Source organism: Nannobrachium achirus (assembly GCF_963921795.1).
Source record: "Nannobrachium achirus genome assembly, chromosome: 23".
Lineage (NCBI taxonomy): Eukaryota > Metazoa > Chordata > Actinopteri > Myctophiformes > Myctophidae > Nannobrachium > Nannobrachium achirus.
The window spans coordinates 52,565,796-52,584,637 of record NC_137830.1 but is presented as its reverse complement, the minus strand read 5'-3'; the positions used below and the strand labels follow the sequence as shown (position 1 = coordinate 52,584,637).

Below are 18,842 nucleotides of genomic sequence, written 5' to 3'. Positions count from 1 at the left end.
CGGTTTGACTCATATGGATATTAGTCCATGGGCCAGACGGGTTGTCGGTATCAAAAAGGTGGCAAAGGTTATCATGCATTTTTGAAAAGCTCTATATCTGTAGATTATATTTTGGTATGATAACCCTTTCTTAGACCCAGCTAAATTGGTGTTATCAGCCTCTAGAGTTGGTGTCCCATTAACATTACATTACAAGAAAAAAAGGTAAAAAAAATAATCTGCTTTTAGTAGCATAATCTGCTTTTAGGGGTCAAACTAGGGGGGTTTCATGATGCCGAATCCATTGCAGGCATCTGTTTTGCACAAAAAACATTCATTGGGCTATAAATGGCCTCAGAAGAGGCCATGAAATGCCATAAATGGCCATTTCTGAGGCCATGTATAGCCCAAGGAATGTTTTTTGTGCAAAACAAATGTTTGCAATGGATTCGGCATCATGACAAACCCCTAGTTTGACCCCTCTTATGCTACTAAAAGCAAATTATTTTTTTTTGCTTTTTTTCCCTGTAATGTAAAGTTAATGACACCAACTCCAGTGGCTGATAACACCAATTTAGCTGGGTCTAAGAAAGGGTTATCATACCAAAATATAATCTACAGATATAGAGCTTTTCAAAAATGCATGGTAACCTTTGCCACCTTTTTGATACCGACAACCCGTCTGGCCCATGGACTATATGAAGAATCAACTGATGGTGAGAAAACGCTAACGTTGCTGATGCCTAATTAGTTTCATTTTTGCTCGAAACAGGCTTTATCAAACATGAGCGAATGACTATCATAAACCATCACGACAATATCGCGCAAACCGTTTGTTTATTTTTGGACCGCAGTGTTTTTATGAGAGGATTTTAAGATGACCCGATGTTATTCTCCATGGAGAAATGACTCCTGTGAACCGGGGGATGAGCGAGTCACGTCATGACTTCACTGCTCTATTCACCATATTCCTGGTCCTCTCTATGGAGGCTGCCATTTTCTTTTACAGAGGGCGCTAGAGAGTTTTTCTTTGTATGCTGCTTCAAAAAAACATCTTTTCACTTCCTCCCAAGTAAGGAAGTGACAGGGAATTGTCTGTTGCCAGATGTTGCCAAAGAAATGAGCCCAACAGAAGCAACTAGGCTATACTACTTTACATTTACATTTGAAAATAGCAGATCAACAAGCTCACAATGTGTCACATTGCGACACATTGTGAGCTTGTATATTTGCTATTTAAAAAATATTGAGAGAAAAGGATATTTTTTATATTTTTGAAACATTTTAACAACATAAATCTGTGTGGAGGTCCCTGGCACCACATATTTTCAGTTGGGGGTCTGCGACTGTGGACAAATATGTGATATGATATGAAAAGATTTGGGAACCACTGGTTTAAAAACATATTAGAAAGTAAGCCCAATAAGCAACTATACTATTTTTAAAAAGACACTAATTGCTTATTATAAGCAGACATGGCAACCCAGGTACATTCAGAGCCCAGAACGCCAACTACTGACACTTTAATGCAAGGACAACAGGAAACCAAATGATGTTTTTCAGGCCAGCTTTTTCAGCCTCCGCCTCTTTCAGGATAGGGGCGGGGCCAGGAATAAGGTGAATAACGAACCTTGAATCTGACTCTTCTTCTCCTCTCTTGCTAGACGGCCCTCCGTCCCCCGCTGGCAGCTGCATCATGTCTGCTTTATCCATCCCTCCCTCGCAAAGGAACAGCGCCGCCAGTGGCCTGGAGGCCATGCACAGCTACGCCCACCACGTACTCAATCCCATCACCTTTGTGGGAGCCGACCAGTACAGGGTGGTGACGCTTTACACCGACTACCACCAGGTGGAGGTCGGGGCGGAGTTCACCGAAGAGGTGGTGGAGTCCACGGAGGAGGAGGGGGGGGTCCACGTGCAGGCAGAGTTCTGTGAAGCACAGGTGGAGGCTGTGGAGGACCACGGTAGGGCTGGGCGATGTGGTGATAAATATCCTTGAGACGTTACAATGTCTCCACGATTGGCCTTTTCAGAGATATCATATATTGAAGCAATAAGCCACAAGACGCCTCTGTCTGGTTACCTTTATTTTATAACGGCTGAGAGGCCAGGAGACGAACCCTCTCAGCCGTTATAAAATACAGGTAACCAGGGGGCCTTGCGTGGCTTATTGCTTTTCTAAAACGGTTACAATATGGCAACATGAAAAATCATGTGCCAATTAAAACTGTTCTATTTCACTAATGATTCACTACAAGGTCTACAAGAAAGTAGTCCCCAGCTACAAGAAAGTAGTTCCTGGCCAGGCTGCAGAAACGACACACCTGTTACTTGCAATCAGAATGGGGGGGGGCTTGCTGTTTTTACAAGCCCCGCCCGGAGCCACTCAGTTACTGTCCTACGTACGCGTGTGGTGCTTAGAAGCCCTGCACGGCTAGCCTGCTTCCAGACCAGAGACCCCGCCCACTAGCCTGCTTCCAGACCAGAGACCCCGCCCACTAGCCTGCTTCCAGACCATAGACCCCGCCCACTGCTTCCAGACCATAGACCCCGCCCACTCTCAGAGTGGACTCTTTCTCTGGTCTGGGGCTGAGTACATGAATCGGCATTTATTTTCGGCCCGTCCAATGAGTGCGGGGGGGGGTGGGTCTAACGAATATCAATATCCAATCCGCGCAGCAGTTGAAACGATTCAAACAAAGTTCACACACACAGGCAGGCTGAGGAAGGCACACACACAGCTGTTAATGTTGATTACATGTTTCTGGTCGCAGTTCTGTGTGGAAGCAGTCACTGGCACAGACAGAGACACACACACAATCACACACACACTCCGCAACCTTGCGTCGCGTCCACCGTGCGTCTCGATCACCGTGCGTCGCGATCACTCATGCGCGGACGCAAAAAAAGTCCCTCCCACGTAAATCGTTCAGAATAGGGCACAGTTTCAGACTACTGCGTGAGCTGAGTCTGAGATCAGGCGACCGCACGGCAGGATTTGAGAGAAAATCCACCGCTCCCTTCTCTAGTTCAGCTTCACAACACTGTGGAAAGAAATAACGCACCTGGGTTTGATATAAACTGATTCAAGGTGTGGATTATCTTGTGATTTAAACACTGGTCTAATCAGAAACCAGCCAATCAGAATCAAGTATTAGAACTAACCGTTTTAGGAATATTGTGATTTGCCCTATAAAAAAAATCCTTGTTGAATTCTTAATACAGCAGATTCATTGCAGAATTCATGTATAGCTGCATTCTGGTCTAAATCAGTAGTTCTCAAACTTTACAATGTCAAGGTCTCCCCTTAACTGACAGTATACAAATGAAACCAAATGGACCTGCAATAACCATAAAAACCAACATGAAAAAGAATTGTCATAAGATTGTGTATCGTGATACCGCTTGGAAAAATATGGTGACGTTGTATTCCCCCCCCCCCCCTCTCACCCCCCCCCCCCCCCCCCCCCCCCAGGTGAAGGCGGCGCCGGCGAAGACACGGAGGCTGGGAGTTCCCACGGGGGACAACCCGGAGAAAACGTAGACGTGGCCGAATCGCTGGAAACCCTGACCAAGACGTTTACGCTCAGGAAGGAAGACGTGGACCCCCAGGAGGACGTGGACCCCCAGGAGGACGTGGACCCCCAGGAGGCATCGGTGGAGACGGTCGACGATTCAAAAGGGGCGGCGGAGTCCGAAGAATTCACTGCAGCTGAAGGAACGGCAAACGAAGTGACCGTCCAGCTGGACGATGACGTGGTGGGGATCGAACCGACGGGGTCAGACATGCCGTCCAGGGATGAAGAAGAGTCTGTGGCGGCCAGCCAAGGTGACCCCTCTGACCCTGAAACACTACGGTCGTCCCCGGACCCGGAAACTCAACCGTCGCCCTCCTCAGAGAACGTGCGCCGGTCCACCCGTCTTGAAAGCAGGAAGTCAAAAAGGATGCACACACTTAAAGCCAAGACTTCATCGAATATTGGAAAACTTAAAATGTACTGTATATTTATTTGCATACTTTTTTATGTGATAAAAATAACATTGCGTCGTTCTGTTGTTTGCCACTGACATGTCAGCAGTGACATGTATTGTTTGTTTCACCAGGAACAGTGCTGAGGCAGCGATGGGCTCTTCTGTCATAGCAGTCAAAGGAATGAACACAGGTAAATAAACTAGAGCAGGGGTCTTCAACGGGGGGTCCGGGACCCCTAGGGGGTCCTCAGAGTTCTCCAAATCTTCCAATCCTTTTTATATTAACAACTTGAACCCTAGTGTCCATATTCTGAGAACTGTAGCCAAAAATAGCAGATCTACAACCAACAACACCTCGCAGCACGAGGCTATTTTCGTTTGGTGTAGAGGGGAAAAAGAGCAGACTTGGTACAGAGTGAAAGGTCAAATTTATTAAGTATTGACGGTTCAAGTGGTTAAATATCTGAAAACACACCCGGCCCTGACCTTTATGGATGGTAACTGAGCTCTGCAAAGGGTGAAGGGAAGCTCTCTACTTCTGTCATGGTGAGGGATTCTTGGGAGGAAGATTCGTTCACTCTTGTTAGTGTGGGGATTTAAGGGGAGCAAATGCTAATTTCGTGCAAATTTGTCTTAAAGCGCAATATTTTGCACAGATGTAGCCCAGGGCATGCTCTAATGATTTAGCTAGCGCCCGAGTCTGCGACCTTCGGGGTCGCCACAGCGGCCAAATCAAGTTGGGCTCCGATCGACTTTCAATACAGGAGGAAAATACCCAGAAAAACACTTTTTTCTGGGTATTTAAGTAGGATGTGAGGGGTCTAACTAGGGGTTTGTCGTGATGCTGAATCCATTGAAAGCATTTGTTTTACACAAAAAAACATTCCTTGGGCTACAAATGGCCACAGAGAACGATGGTTTAGTGATGAAAAGTGATGAGTCATCACTTTTCAGAGTTTTGTGGGTGTTTTCTGGAGCTGTGGTGACCCCGAATGTCGCTGACTCGGGCGCCCTTGCTAAATCGTTAGAGCATGCCCTGAGCTACATTTGTGCAAATAAAACCCTAAGGCCTCCGACTAAAATGAATGCTCACCCATACATGCATTGTTTTCTGAGGCCATTTCTAGCCCAAGGAATGTTTTTTGTGCAAAACAAATGCCTGCAATGGATTCAGCATCATGACAAACCCCAAGTTAGACCCCTCAGATCCTATGTCTCTGACCACCAAACCTTTCATCTGAAAGGTCCGGTTCAATTACAAAATGATGCCACTTGCATCTTCTGAAAAGCATTACCCTGAATTAGAGTTGTGAAAGCTGCACGTCGGAAAGTCTGAACTCTCCGACGAATGGTTGGGTGGTCGGAGACAGTATGGACAGGCCTTTAAGTTAAGGCATAAGAGCTGCTACTGAAGACAAACACAATGCAGCCCTCAGTGAGTTTGCCTTCACCAAATGCAATCCTTTTCACGTTAAATCTGTATTCCCTCATGTCAAGATAGACTGGTGACACCTGAATGATGGTAAGATAGACTGGTGACACCTGAATGATGGTAAGATAGAGTGGTGACACCTGAATGATGGTAAGATAGAGTGGTGACACCTGAATGATGGTAAGATAGAGTGGTGACACCTGAATGATGGTAAGATAGAGTGGTGACACCTGAATGATGGTAAGATAGAGTGGTGACACCTGAATGATGGTAAGATAGAGTGGTGACACCTGAATGATGGTAAGATAGAGTGGTGACACCTGAATGATGGTAAGATAGAGTGGTGACACCTGAATGATGGTAAGATAGAGTGGTGACACCTGAATGATGGTAAGATAGAGTGGTGACACCTGAATGCAAGCTCTAACTATTATGTCCTGCTTCCTCTTGTTATAACAGGAAGTGTCTGCCTTGGATCTCCGCCCAAGAGGATGGTTTTTCCTCCCCAAGGTTGTATATATTATTTATATCATTATATCCCTCCAGTGTTCTTTCCACACACTCCATATTATATAGATAGATAGATAGATAGGTAGGTAGGTAGGTAGGTAGGTAGGTAGATAGATAGATAGATAGATAGATAGGTAGGTATGTAGATGGATGGATGGATGGATGGATGGATGGATGGATGGATGGATAGATAGATAGATAGATAGATGGATAGGTAGATGGATAGATAGATAGATGGATAGATAGATAGATAGGTGGATAGATAGGTGGATAGATAGGTGGATAGATGGATAGATAGATAGATAGATAGATAGATAGATAGATAGATAGATAGATAGATAGGTAAGTAGATAGATAGGTAGGTAGGTAGGTACTGTAGGTAGGTAGATAGATAGATAGGTAGGTACTGTAGGTAGGTACTGTAGGTAGGTATATGGGTGGGTAGGTAGATAGATAGATAGATAGATAGATAGGTAAGTAGATAGATAGATAGGTGGATAGATAGGTGGATAGATAGATACCTTTATTATCCCAAGGGGGAAAATTAGTTGCCTAGAGGCAGCACAGCAGTATAAGGTTATTTTCAAAGTTACAGAGAAGTATGAAAAGGATAAAAAGAAAAAACAAGAACAGAGTACAGTAAGTACAGTAAGAGCAAGGTACAACAGGAAAGGGAACGAATAATATATATACATAAAGTGTCTTAAAGCACAACTATCAATATAATACAGTGCCCAAATCAAAGTGACCATAACAGTCAATGCTAGTTAGTGCAACAAGTATCTCTACATCATGTCAAACACAAGCAGAAATACAAAAAAAAACTACTAACACAACCTAATAGTGCAGTGTCCAAAGGGTTAACGCTGAAGATCTCGTCCTAGATGATTAACTTGCTCTCTTTGATTAGTTTAGCCAAAGAAGATTCGGCTTCGATTGCGACCTGACGACCTGAAGTTACTGTGAAAAGGAACGGATCTCAGAGATCCGGCTCACTTCAAAGAACCATAAATCCCATCTTTAATTTGAACCGCTCTGTTTCTTGTTCTTATTTTCTTCCAGATGAATGTGGAGAGACGACGTCCATCATCTTCACGTGCTCACGGTGTCCCTTCCACCTCGCCGACGCAGACAGTCCGCCTCACATCCACATCCAGACCGTCCCCTCAGAGGAGTACCGGAACCGCACGATGAACGCCAAGCTGGGCGGAGACGGATTCATGCCTTCCCCCTGCGACACGGATCAAATCTTCACCTCCATCAAGCTGTTCCCCAAAGGGGACGACGACGACGCCGTCAAGAGAGGGGTGGGCGATATGGTGATACATTATCGTGGAGAGAGACGATACAATGTCTCCACGATATGCCTTTTCAGAGATATCGTATATATCGTGATACAATTGTAAAAAATCCTGTTTAATCGTTAATACAGAGATTCATTGCAGAATTCAATTTAAACCTGCATTTTGGTCAAAATCAGTAGTTCTCAAACTTTAAAAATGTCAAGGTCTCCACTTAACTCTGACAGTTTTGGTTTCATTTGTATACTGTCAGAGTTACATAGGCCTACTTGTAAAGTTCAATTTAGACCTCCCAAAAGGAGGGTCTAGTTAACCATCAAAACCAACGTGAAAAAGAATGGTGATAAAAATCGTGTATCGTGATACAGCTTGGGAAAATATGGTGACATTGTATTTTTCCATATCGCCCCCCCCCCCCCCCCCCCCCCCCCCCCAGGTCAAGACGGAGCCAAACGACACGGAACACCGTGAAGGTGCTGCTGCCGCCGTGGAACCCTCGGAACCCTCGCCGCCCCCCCAAGGAGCCAAACAACGTGCGGCCCTGGCGTGCCAAACGTGCGGCAAGGTGTTCACGCGCACGTCGGACGTCCGCAGACACCAGCTCACGCACACGGGGGAACGGCCCTTCCGCTGCTCGCAGTGCGACCGCACCTTCCAGCACTCCTGGGACCTGACCAAGCACGAGGGCAAGCACCACGGCGTGCCCATCTCCTTCTGCTGCCAGGTGTGTAGACGACCATCTCCTTCTGCTGCCAGGTAGTGTAGTGGAATGTAGACGACCATCTCTTTCTGCTGCCAGGTAGTGTAGTGGAATGTAGACGACCATCTCCTTCTGCTGCCAGGTGTGTAGACAACCATCTCTTGCTGCCAGGTCATCTTGCGACCATCATTGCGACTACCTGGTTTGCGACTACCTGGTTTGCGACTACCTGGTTTGATAACTCCCTCGGCTAGCGCCTCGGGAGTTATCAAGCCGTCGGTCTGTTATCTAGCGTCATTCACCGCGGAGCCATTCATTATCCCTTACGTAGTAGGCATCAGTAGGCGTTCCCGCATAACTTCCGGGTATGATGATGTCACGCGCATACCGTCTATTGTCTATTTCCCACACTTACTGTATGCTATATTAGATCAGTTACGTTCCACATACTGTAAACGTACTGTAAACTTACTGTAAACTTACTGTAAACTTACTGTATGCTATATTAGATTAGTTACCTTCCACATACTGTAAACTTACTGTAAACTTACTGTATGCTATATTAGATTAATTACCTTCCACATAAGACTGACTCGGCAGCAGCAGCTGTGATACGAACATCTGCCAAATGCTGACTGGCTCCTACGTCACCAGTCCATGTATGGAAGACTCTTCTCAACAGAATTGTATCTTTAGACGCTGTTTATTAGACACACCTTCAGCTGTTCTTGTAATACAGTCTCCTATAGGAGGAGAGTGTCCTTAGAGTCGAGAGGGCCACTCGGGACAGCTCTCGTTCTGTTGTTAAATACATATATTGTATTCATATTCCGACTCTACCTTGTGGAAATGTAATGTTATACTATATTAAAGGAGCTATAGTCAACTTTTTCTTGAAACTGCCGCTCGAAAAAATGTTTCCACTCAAAAATGACCACAAAAAGCGTAAAATAATGATAAAATTATCATTTTGGCCATTGTCAGACCGACACTTTGTTTACATTCTAGTCTATAGACTAGGATGTAAACAAAGTGTCGGCCCTACAATGAAAAAGTTGACTATAGCTCCTTTAAAGCTATACTGTGTAAGTTGCTCAACTTGTGGTCAGTAGCTCTATAGCAAACCTCGGTCGCGTCCGCGTCTTTCGGACGTTTTTCGGTTCTCAAACCCCCGCGTCTGCCTCCACCTCACCGAGATCTATCTTTTGAGGGGTCCCTGGTTGCTGTGCGTTCAGCCATTCCGGAGATACACTCCTTCACCCATGCTTCACCGTGCACCCGAGTATAGAGACACACGGGAGACTACAAATATGGCCGCCCTAGCGACCCCACTCCAAGATGCGCTGTGATTGGCCGGCAGTGTATAACCCTCGCTGTGATTGGCCGGTAGTGTGATGACGCAATTTTTCCGCGAAAACCGGTCCCCGGTAGGTATCATAGAAAACATATAAAGAGAAGGCTTTAGAAGCTGAAAATAACGGAGTGGGGGTTCTAAAACTTTAGCAATTTAACAGTTAGGACCATTTTAAGATTTGTTTTATAAAAAAAGTTACATGGTATAACTTTAAGGTTTTAATGAATCTATTCCAGGTGTGCGAGAGCTCCTTTGCCAACCTGCGCGCCCTGACCGTCCACCACAAGGACTCCCACCCGGGCGAGGGCAGCAAGCTGGCCCAGATGTGCTCCATCTGCAGCCTGGCGTTCCCCAGCGGCGCCGAGCTCCAGGAGCACCGGAGGAGCCACGGTGCCAGCCTGCGCTACGTCTGCACGCATTGTGGAGAAGGGTTCGCCACGCTGCGGGCGCGCTCGCTGCACCGGGAGACACACCGGGTGTGGTATATTATTATAACCCTAACCCTAACTAACCCTAACTAGCATAACTAACATAACTAACCCTAACCCACGGTGCCAGCCTGTGCTACGTCTGCACGCAGTGTGGAGAAGGGTTCGCCACGCTGCGGGCACGCTCGCTGCACCGGGAGACACACCGGGTAGGGGTATATTATTATAACCCTAACCCTAACTAACATAACTAACATAACTAACATAACTAACCCTAACTAACATAACTAACATAACTAACCCTAACTAACATAACTAACATAACTAACATAACTAACCCTAACCCACGGCCCAGCCTGCGCTACGTCTGCACGCAGTGTGGAGAAGGGTTCGCCACGCTGCGGGCACGCTCGCTGCACCGGGAGACACACCGGGTAGGGGTGGGCGATACGGTGATAAATATCGTTGAGACGATACAATGTCTCCACGATACGCCTTTTCAGAGGTATCGTATGTATCGGGATACAATTGAGGGAGCCCTGTAAAAAATCCTGTTAACTCATTTTGCGCCGATACCGAGAATACTCGTGAAAAATACTCGAGTATCCAGAGTGCCGATCCTGAGTATACTCGCGAAAAGTACTCTATTACTGTAACGGCGGTAATCCTACCCTGTTGGTGCCCGGAACGTCCTGAGTCGATCGCCCTCGCCGATACATCATCATCACAGATCCACGAGCACAAAATAGTAATCCCATAACATTGAGGCAGACGGGGAATCTCATCTTTAATGTCCATTATCTCCAAACAACACTTTCAAAGCGAGGATGGCACTAGATGCTCGCTTATATAACACATGTTGAAAAGCACCGATTCGCCATTACACAACACCACGTAAACAATGATCGATTCCGGTGAAGGACGTGATGACGTCAGACCGGAAGTGTTTACGCTATGGATTTCTGGCCTTCAAAATAAGACAATGGTTGTGAATGCAGGCTGCGGCAGGCACGCTGGACATTTTAATCCGTTTTCAATTTCAATTTAATAGCACAAAATGAGTTAATACAGAGGTTCATTGCAGAATTATATTTAAACCTGCATTTTGGTCTAAATCAGAAGTTCTCAAATTTTAAAATGTCAAGGTCTCCACTTAACTCTGACAGTATGCAAATGAAACCAAATGGACCCTTACGGGTCCATTTGGTTTCATTTGTATACTGTCAGAGTTACGTGCTTGTAAAGTTCAATTTATACCTCCCAAAAGGAACCCAGATAGTCTAGCTTTTGTCAAGTAACTTGAAAAATGACCATAAAAACCAACGTGAAAAAGAATCATGATAAAATCGTGTATCGTGATACAGCTTGGGAAAATATTGTGATATTGTATTTTTCCATATCGCCCCCCCCCCCCCCCCCCCCCCCCTACCGCCAGGTGTGGTATATTATATATTATCATGATTGATTATGTGTGACGTTATTAGAGTAGATCATGTGTTCGTTGATTGTATTAATATCTTGGTCGTTATGATGTCGCTACTGCTTGATGGTTAGGAGTCGAAAGGCCTTCAGTAGGCCTTAGGGCTGTCACAATTATTACATGATCTCAATTATTTGACATAATCGCAATTATGTTGTGATAATCTCTATTATTTGACATAATCGCAATTATTTGACATAATCGCAATTATGTTGTGATAATCGTCATAATCATTTACATGTTGAAAAATGTTTTTTATATTTTCAAACATTTAAAAAATATTTTCCACCATCAATGTTCTTTATAAAGTGTAAAGTTGTCAAAGCTATTAGGTTAGGCCTAAATGGGTTAAGTACATTTTGATGCCAATACTTTCATACTTTTACTCAAGTACATTTTGAATTGAACGGAGTACATCTAACAGTGCAGTATTGCTACTTTTACTTAAAGGAGTAGTTCACCACTTTTCAACCTGTCTTCATATAATGGGTCCTCACTAATGTTCATGATAAAATATCAAAATTTTTTCTACTCAGTCCAAGTCTCCTAGGAGAGCTGTGGGAAGTTCAGAATCCATCGTCTTGTGACATCATCATTTTCCCCCCAAAAAAATGTAATCAATATTTTTGAAAAAAAAAATATTTAGATTTTTATTATCGCGAGAACAATAGCTTCCACTTTAACATTGCAACTTTTCAGGAATAGAAAGCCTGCCGTTTCTATAAGCTGGATTGGCAATCGATGATGTCACAAGACGATGGGTTTTTGACCTGCCCACAGCCCTCCTCTGAGAAAAAAAAAGAAAAAAGCCATTTTTGAGTGAGGACCAATTATATGAACATAGGTTGAAAAGTGGTGGAGTGCCCCTTTAAGTACAAAATGTGAGTACTCTTCCCACCTCCTAATTCCACCATGCAGGTGAAGCGTCAGTTCAATTGCCAGCACTGTGACAAGACGTACACGCGCAGCTCTGACGTGAAGCGGCACCAGGCCTGGCACACGGGGGAGCGGCCGTACGCGTGCAGCCAGTGCAGCAAGCGCTTCTCTCTGCGCTTCATGTTGGTCAAGCACCTCCAGACCCACACGGGACAACGACCCTTCCACTGCTCACACTGTCCCAAGAGCTTCACCCTGGCCTCCATCCTGGACAGGCACCAACGCATGCACACTGGAGAGAAACCTTACCTCTGTTCTCAGTGTGGGAAGGGGTTTCTGTCCCAGGGAGAGCTCTCTAAACACTACAGGTTAGATCTCCACATTACCCTCACCCTTAACCTAACCCTTAACCCTTAACCTAACCCTTAACCCTTAACCCTTAACCTAACCCTGTCCCTAACCCTAACCCTAACCCTAACCCTAACCCTAACCCTAACCCATGCACACTGGAGAGAAACCTTACCTCTGCTCTCAGTGTGGGAAGGGGTTTCTGTCCCAAGGAGAGCTCTCTAAACACTACAGGTTAGATCTCCACATTACCCTAACCCTTAACCTAACCCTTAACCCTTAACCTAACCCTTAACCCTTAACCTAACCCTAACCCTAAACCTAACCCTAACCCTAACCCATGCACACTGGGGAGAAACCTTACCTCTGTTCTCAGTGTGGGAAGGGGTTTCTGTCCCAGGGAGAGCTCTCCAAACACTACAGGTTAGATCTCCACATTACCCTAACCCTAACCCTAACCCTAACCCTAACCCTAACCCTTAACCTAAACCTAACCCTAACCCATGCACACTGGAGAGAAACCTTACCTCTGTTCTCAGTGTGGGAAGGGGTTCCTGTCCCAAGGAGAGCTCTCCAAACACTACAGGTTAGGTCTCCACATTACCCTAACCCTTAACCTAACCCTTAACCCTTAACCTAACCCTTAACCCTTAACCTAACCCTGTCCCTAACCCTAACCCTAACCCATGCACACCGGAGAGAAACCTTACCTCTGTTCTCAGTGTGGGAAGGGGTTCCTGTCCCAGGGAGAGCTCTCTAAACACTACAGGTTAGATCTCCAAACACTACAGGTTAGGATGTTAACAATTCATCTAAAATACATTAATTGCCGCTAAGGAAGTAAAATACATTAATTGCAATATGATCCTTTTTCTTTTTTTTGCCTAGTGACATTTACAGGTATGGTGTGTGTATGATATGAAATGTGAACTTAACCGTGATCTTCACAGTAATATTTAATCATAGTCAAGGGCTTTTGGAAATAAATGAGAGACTCCATTTGAGCACTGCAAAGGGGTGGTGTGTCTGTGTCCAGCTAAAGCTCCTTGACACTCGTTTTAAGGCAATTATGTTTCTGCACTCCTTTTCGGTTTTGGACAAGAATGTTCCATTTGGCCCTGAAAAAACGCCGCTTATCAATGAATCGTTAATCGATCGATAAGGTTATTAATTAATGAATTAATGCAGGGGTTCCCAAACTTTTTTGTTTCAGGGCACCCCATGGATATTTTTTTAATCCGAGGCACCCCTACATTATCTATAAAATGTACTAAAACTAGTGAAAACAGCAGATCTACAAGCGCACAACGCCTCGCATCGCGAGGCGTTGTGTGCTTGTAGATCAGCTGTTTTCACTAGTTTTGTGCGACAGTCTTGTATGATGAAGCAGGGCTTTGCTTTACCAAAAGACGTACACATTCGAAACTTGGAGATACAAGGTTTCTGCCCGACAGTGACGACATTTTAGTGATTATGTTGCGAGGAAAACGTTGAGATAATAGCCATTTTGGTTAGAACTGACTGAAAATAAACTTTGTACTTCAAGTTTAAAATGATACTAAATATTGTTTCAAGTGTCCAAATAAATTCCAAATATTATCAAATGATCTCGCGGCACCCCTGGACTGCCGTCACGGCACCCCAGGGTGCCCCGTCACCCACTTTGAAAACCCCTGAATTAATGGATCATTTGCATCCCTACCACAGGTCCCACGTGGACGACCGGCCGTACACCTGCAGTAAGTGATCGATAAGGATCAATAAGATTATCAGTTAATGAACTAATGGATCATTTCCTACCACAGGTCCCACGTAGACGACCGTCCGTACTGCAGTAAGTGATCGATAAGGATCGATAAGGTTATCAGTTAATGAACTAATGGATCATTTCCTACCACAGGTCCCACGTAGACGACCGTCCGTACGGCTGCAGTAAGTGCGACAAGCGTTTCAAGAGCAAGAAGACTCAGCAGGACCACATGGTGGCGCACACGGGCGTGCGTCCGTACCCCTGCTCCTACTGCGGCAAGCGCTTCACCAAGCCCTACGCGTTGACGCGTCACAACCTCATGCACACGGGCGAGCGACCGTTCCCCTGCGCCCACTGTGAGAAGGCCTTCCTCACCCTGGGCGAGGCTCGGCTCCACCAGCGCGTCCACACGGGCGAGCGCCCCTATCCCTGCTCCCTGTGCCACCTCAAGTTCAAGAGCTCCTCTGAGCTGGCGCGACACAGACGCTGCCACTCGGGGCAGAAGCCGGCGGCGAGGCCGTACTGCCAGCGCTGTGCCAAGGCCTTCTCCTCCAAGGCCAGGCTGCAGAAGCACATGGAGGAGGATCACAGAAACACTTTGGAGGAGGATGAGATTGTCCCAGTGCAGCTTTAACTCATTCTGTGCCAATGACGGTTTTTGACGTTTGTTTGTGTTTTTTGTATAGATTTTTTTTTTTTTTTTTGTGTGTTATTAAAAAAAAATCATTTTTTTTTATTGCATAGTAAAGAAAAACATACAAAATCGTGGCACATCTACCTTGGAGCCATTTTGGCATTTGGCACAGAATGAGTTTTTAACATGCCTGCCTCAGGCTAAAGCGTTAACTGGGGGGATTGTTATCAACGATACTAGCTTTAACAGAATTATAGTCTAGTCACTTTTCATTTTCAGAAAGAAAACCTCTTAACCCAACTTCAATACACAAAACACCCACTGCTTCAGGAAGCAGTGGTCCAAAAGAAAAATTATAGAGTAACAAAGTGTTACGTATTTTCCCCCCCATTCTGAATTCCCATAGATTTTTTTCATATCGCGTCATATAAGAACTGTGTTCTAAACATAAACAAATGATCTCAGCGGTTTGACTCATATGGATATGAAGAATCAACTGATGGTGAGAAAACGCTAATGTTACTGTCGCCCAATTATTTACATTTTCACCAGAAACAGACTGTATCAAATATGAGTGACTGACTATCATAAACCATACAGATAAGACAATATCACAGAGACCGTTTGTTTATTTTTGGACCACAATGCTTATATGAGACGATGTTAAAGGAGTAGTTCACCCCCAAAATTACTTTTGTTCTATTGATTAGTCACGCCATGGAGACTTGAGACTTGTTTTTTGTCGCATTCCTAAGACAGTAATTTGATTACAGTACATTTACCCCCATTGATTCCGGATGGGGACCCAATGCATTCGGGTCCCCATCCAGAATCAATATGGGTAAATTTACAATAATCCATTTTTTGTCTTAGGAGTGTGACTATATTATTGAACTCTAGTCTCCATGGCATGACTAATCAATAGAAAAAAAGTCATTTTGGGGGTGAACTACTCCTTTAAGATGACTCAATGTTATTCTCCATAGAAAAATTACTTGAGCTAGTGACGTCATGACTTTGTTACTCTATTAAGAAACAAAATAATTGTTGCTTATCGATTGCTTATTTTAGCTACATTTGCACAATGCAAGTTGTAAAATATGGCATTTGTGTATGAAAAAAATAAAATAAAATATGGAGATACAAGGTTTCTGCCCGACTGTGAGGAAATGTGTTGTGTTTAGGATGGAATGCTGATCTATAGTATTAAGCCACACCCTCTCATTAAGCCACACCCTCTCATTAAGCCACACCCTCGCATGTAATACTGCTTAACTTTTTCTCTGCCATTTTAAACATAGCTGTAGTAAGCAGCTGCCAAATTGTCCTTACCTTTTAGCGTGGGCACGCGCACGCATCGTGCACAATCTGTGCACGACTCATCTAGTAGACTGTAGACTCGGTGACAAGCTTTCGAATACAAAAAACCCCATTGAAAAAGACATATCCGTTGCCACGCTGTATCTCTGCTTATCAGCCAGTGTTTACATGAAAAAGCATTGAAAAAAGCCAACTGTGCGCTATGGTAACACGTGGACACGTTCGCGCACAAAACGCACGATATGTGCGGGGATCATAATCCAGGCGTGTAGAGACTGGATCAAAGTTTCCAAACGCAAAAGTCCGATTGAAAAACGAGCGTTCCGTCGCCCAGTAGCTTCCACTTCTGTTACACAGTAAACCAATGGAGGCGGGACTATGGCCCAGGCTCAGACTGGATACGGAAAGCTGGATCCGGTCCAGACCGGAAATGACTGGATACAGTTAGGGGGGCGGGCCTAAAGAGCCAGAATCAGCGAAAATCTGCGCTAATACTTTTAATCCTTTCATAATGATTAAAGCTAATTAAACTTTACAGGCTCTACGGGCATGGCAGCGCGGTACAGCGGGAAATCTACGGTCTCTACGGGGATCGCGAGGTATGAGTTAATTACTGTATGCTGACATTCCATCATGTGTTGCAATGTAGACGCAGAGATTTGTCTTCACGGTTTCTGCATTTACTAGGAATCGTTCTGTCAATGTCTTCAAAACCTTAAAGTGTTAGTTCAGCTATTTTTGACATGAAGCTGTGTGAAATACTTGCCATTAAAATAGTGGTTACAAATGTATTAATTGATTACCAGAGTCCTGTGGTCAGAGTTCTGGTCAGTTTTAGATGAATATAAAGTAGTTCCGGTGATTTGGCAGGGGCTCATGGCCCAATCATTAAAAATAGATGAATCCACAAAACTAGCGTCATTTCTATTGTTGACCTATTTCTACCAAATAGACCAACTTTCGTTCAACTTTGACCCCTCTGTCACATGGTACTATTTTTTGTGTCCAGTATCACTACGCCGCTGCAACGTATTTCCCCAAAACAAGGTGCTTTGCAGTCAGCTGATCAGAACGAAACCTCGCTCTATATGGTAGAAATAGGCCAACAATACAAATGACACTAGTTTTGCGGATTAATCTATTTTCAATGATTGGGCCACGCCAAATGGCCCCCACCCCATTGGAACTACTTAATATTCATTAGAAACTGACCAGAACTCTGACCACGGGACTCTGGTAATCAATTAATACATTTGTAACCACTGTTTTAATGGCAAGTATTTCACACAGCTTTATGTCAAAAATAGGTGAACTATCACTTTAGTCTGAATAGTCTTGACAGAAATGATTGATTGGAAGCGTATAATTAAGCAATATTACACAAGAGGGTGTGCATATAACGCGGTTATCCTGCACGACAGCCTTTCCGCAGGAACGAGCCGACAGGCGAGTTCCGTAGGCAGGGCTGGAGTGCAGGATAACCGTGTTAATGCAGACCCTCCAGTGTAATATTGCGATTATACAACTGTTGCCCTTAAAAAAAAAACACGTCAACTTTATTTCATTGTAATTAAGATATTCGATAGAAATTTGTAATTTTTTAATGCCACATTTGGCTACTGTGTCCCTGAACGTCACATGAAAACCGCTAGCCTAGCCGCCTAGCATAGTGTGGGGAGAGAGGAGCGCTTGCTGTCTTTCGTGACCAACGCAGCTGATTTCTTTACTTGATGAGAGACAGTGCAGTAGTGCTCGTTATATGCACGGTTGGAGAGCCTGTTTTCCATTGAGACTACCTGTTGTATAATTGTTTTTGACTAACATTTTGAATCAGTTGACTTTCGTGAAACCAGTTTGCAAATCTCTTCCATTACTTCTGCAGATTATTCTGTCAGACTAAGGAAGGACCAACGACATGTGGTTGTTGGCAGACTAAACCTTTCATAGATGGCTTCATAGACTTGCTTGCTTTGCGACACGTTGTGAGCTCGTAGATTCTGAGCTCGTAGATTCTGAGCTCGTAGATTCTGAGCTCGTAGATTCTTCAGATGGCAGAAATGTATTTAGGGCTGATGATGTGGTTAATGTATGTTTTGGAACAATACAAATCTACAAAGTAACTTGTAACTAAAGTTTTCAAATAATTGTACCTTGTGCAGATGTTTTTATTTATTTATTGTTATTTCACTGTTAGACTGACGATCAGTGGCGTCAGTTCAGAAAAAGCTAAGGTATGGCAACATGACTGGTGTCTTGCACGCGCGCGAAGGCACGCGGCTCCCCAGCTGGACTGCCGTCGTGGCCCCGGCACCCCAGGGTGCCCCGTCACCCCTGGACTGCCGTCGTGGCACCCCAGGGTGCCCCATCACCCACTTTGAAAACCCCTTGCATAGTTGAATTAGCCTGGGATCGCTTCCAATTTCTGGCTTTTGATCCGGTCGGGAGCGGATGACGTCCTACGTCATTTTGTATTCAAAACGGACTACATTTTGTCAGAACTACCGACCCGGAATCAGTTTTAACCTGTTTTTGCGCATGCGCTCACTGGGATAAAACTGATTCCGGTCGGTAGTTCCGGCCAAAGTGTAGTCCGTTTTGAATACAAAATGACGTAAGATATCATCCGGTCTAGACCGGATCAACCAACCTGTTTAGTAAACGAATACCAGGCTTTCTCTCAGGAAAGCCTGGTGAGGCGAGGTTATAGTTGAATAGGATGGCGTCTACGCCTGTATTTTAACATCAGTTGCGGTGGTAC

General features: G+C 44.7%; 1 protein-coding gene across 3 annotated transcripts in view; it reads left to right on the top strand.

Annotated features, from left to right (window-relative positions):
• Positions 1–18,159, top strand: part of LOC308309171 (uncharacterized protein) — a 41,282-nt gene extending 23,123 nt beyond the window's left edge. For 2 of the 3 annotated variants that reach the window (XM_080754647.1, XM_080754649.1), the window contains exons 7-15: positions 1,644–1,943; positions 3,455–3,974; positions 4,084–4,142; positions 5,843–5,893; positions 6,956–7,200; positions 7,631–7,918; positions 9,485–9,724; positions 12,075–12,400; positions 14,281–18,159. In XM_080754647.1, coding sequence (XP_080610773.1) covers positions 1,644–1,943; positions 3,455–3,974; positions 4,084–4,142; positions 5,843–5,893; positions 6,956–7,200; positions 7,631–7,918; positions 9,485–9,724; positions 12,075–12,400; positions 14,281–14,764 — 2,513 coding nt within the window. In that variant the 3' untranslated portion in view covers positions 14,765–18,159. The remainder of the gene's footprint in view (positions 1–1,643; positions 1,944–3,454; positions 3,975–4,083; positions 4,143–5,842; positions 5,894–6,955; positions 7,201–7,630; positions 7,919–9,484; positions 9,725–12,074; positions 12,401–14,280) is intronic. The other variant, XM_080754648.1, reaches the window with a different exon arrangement.
• The last annotated feature ends 683 nt before the right edge of the window (positions 18,160–18,842 follow it).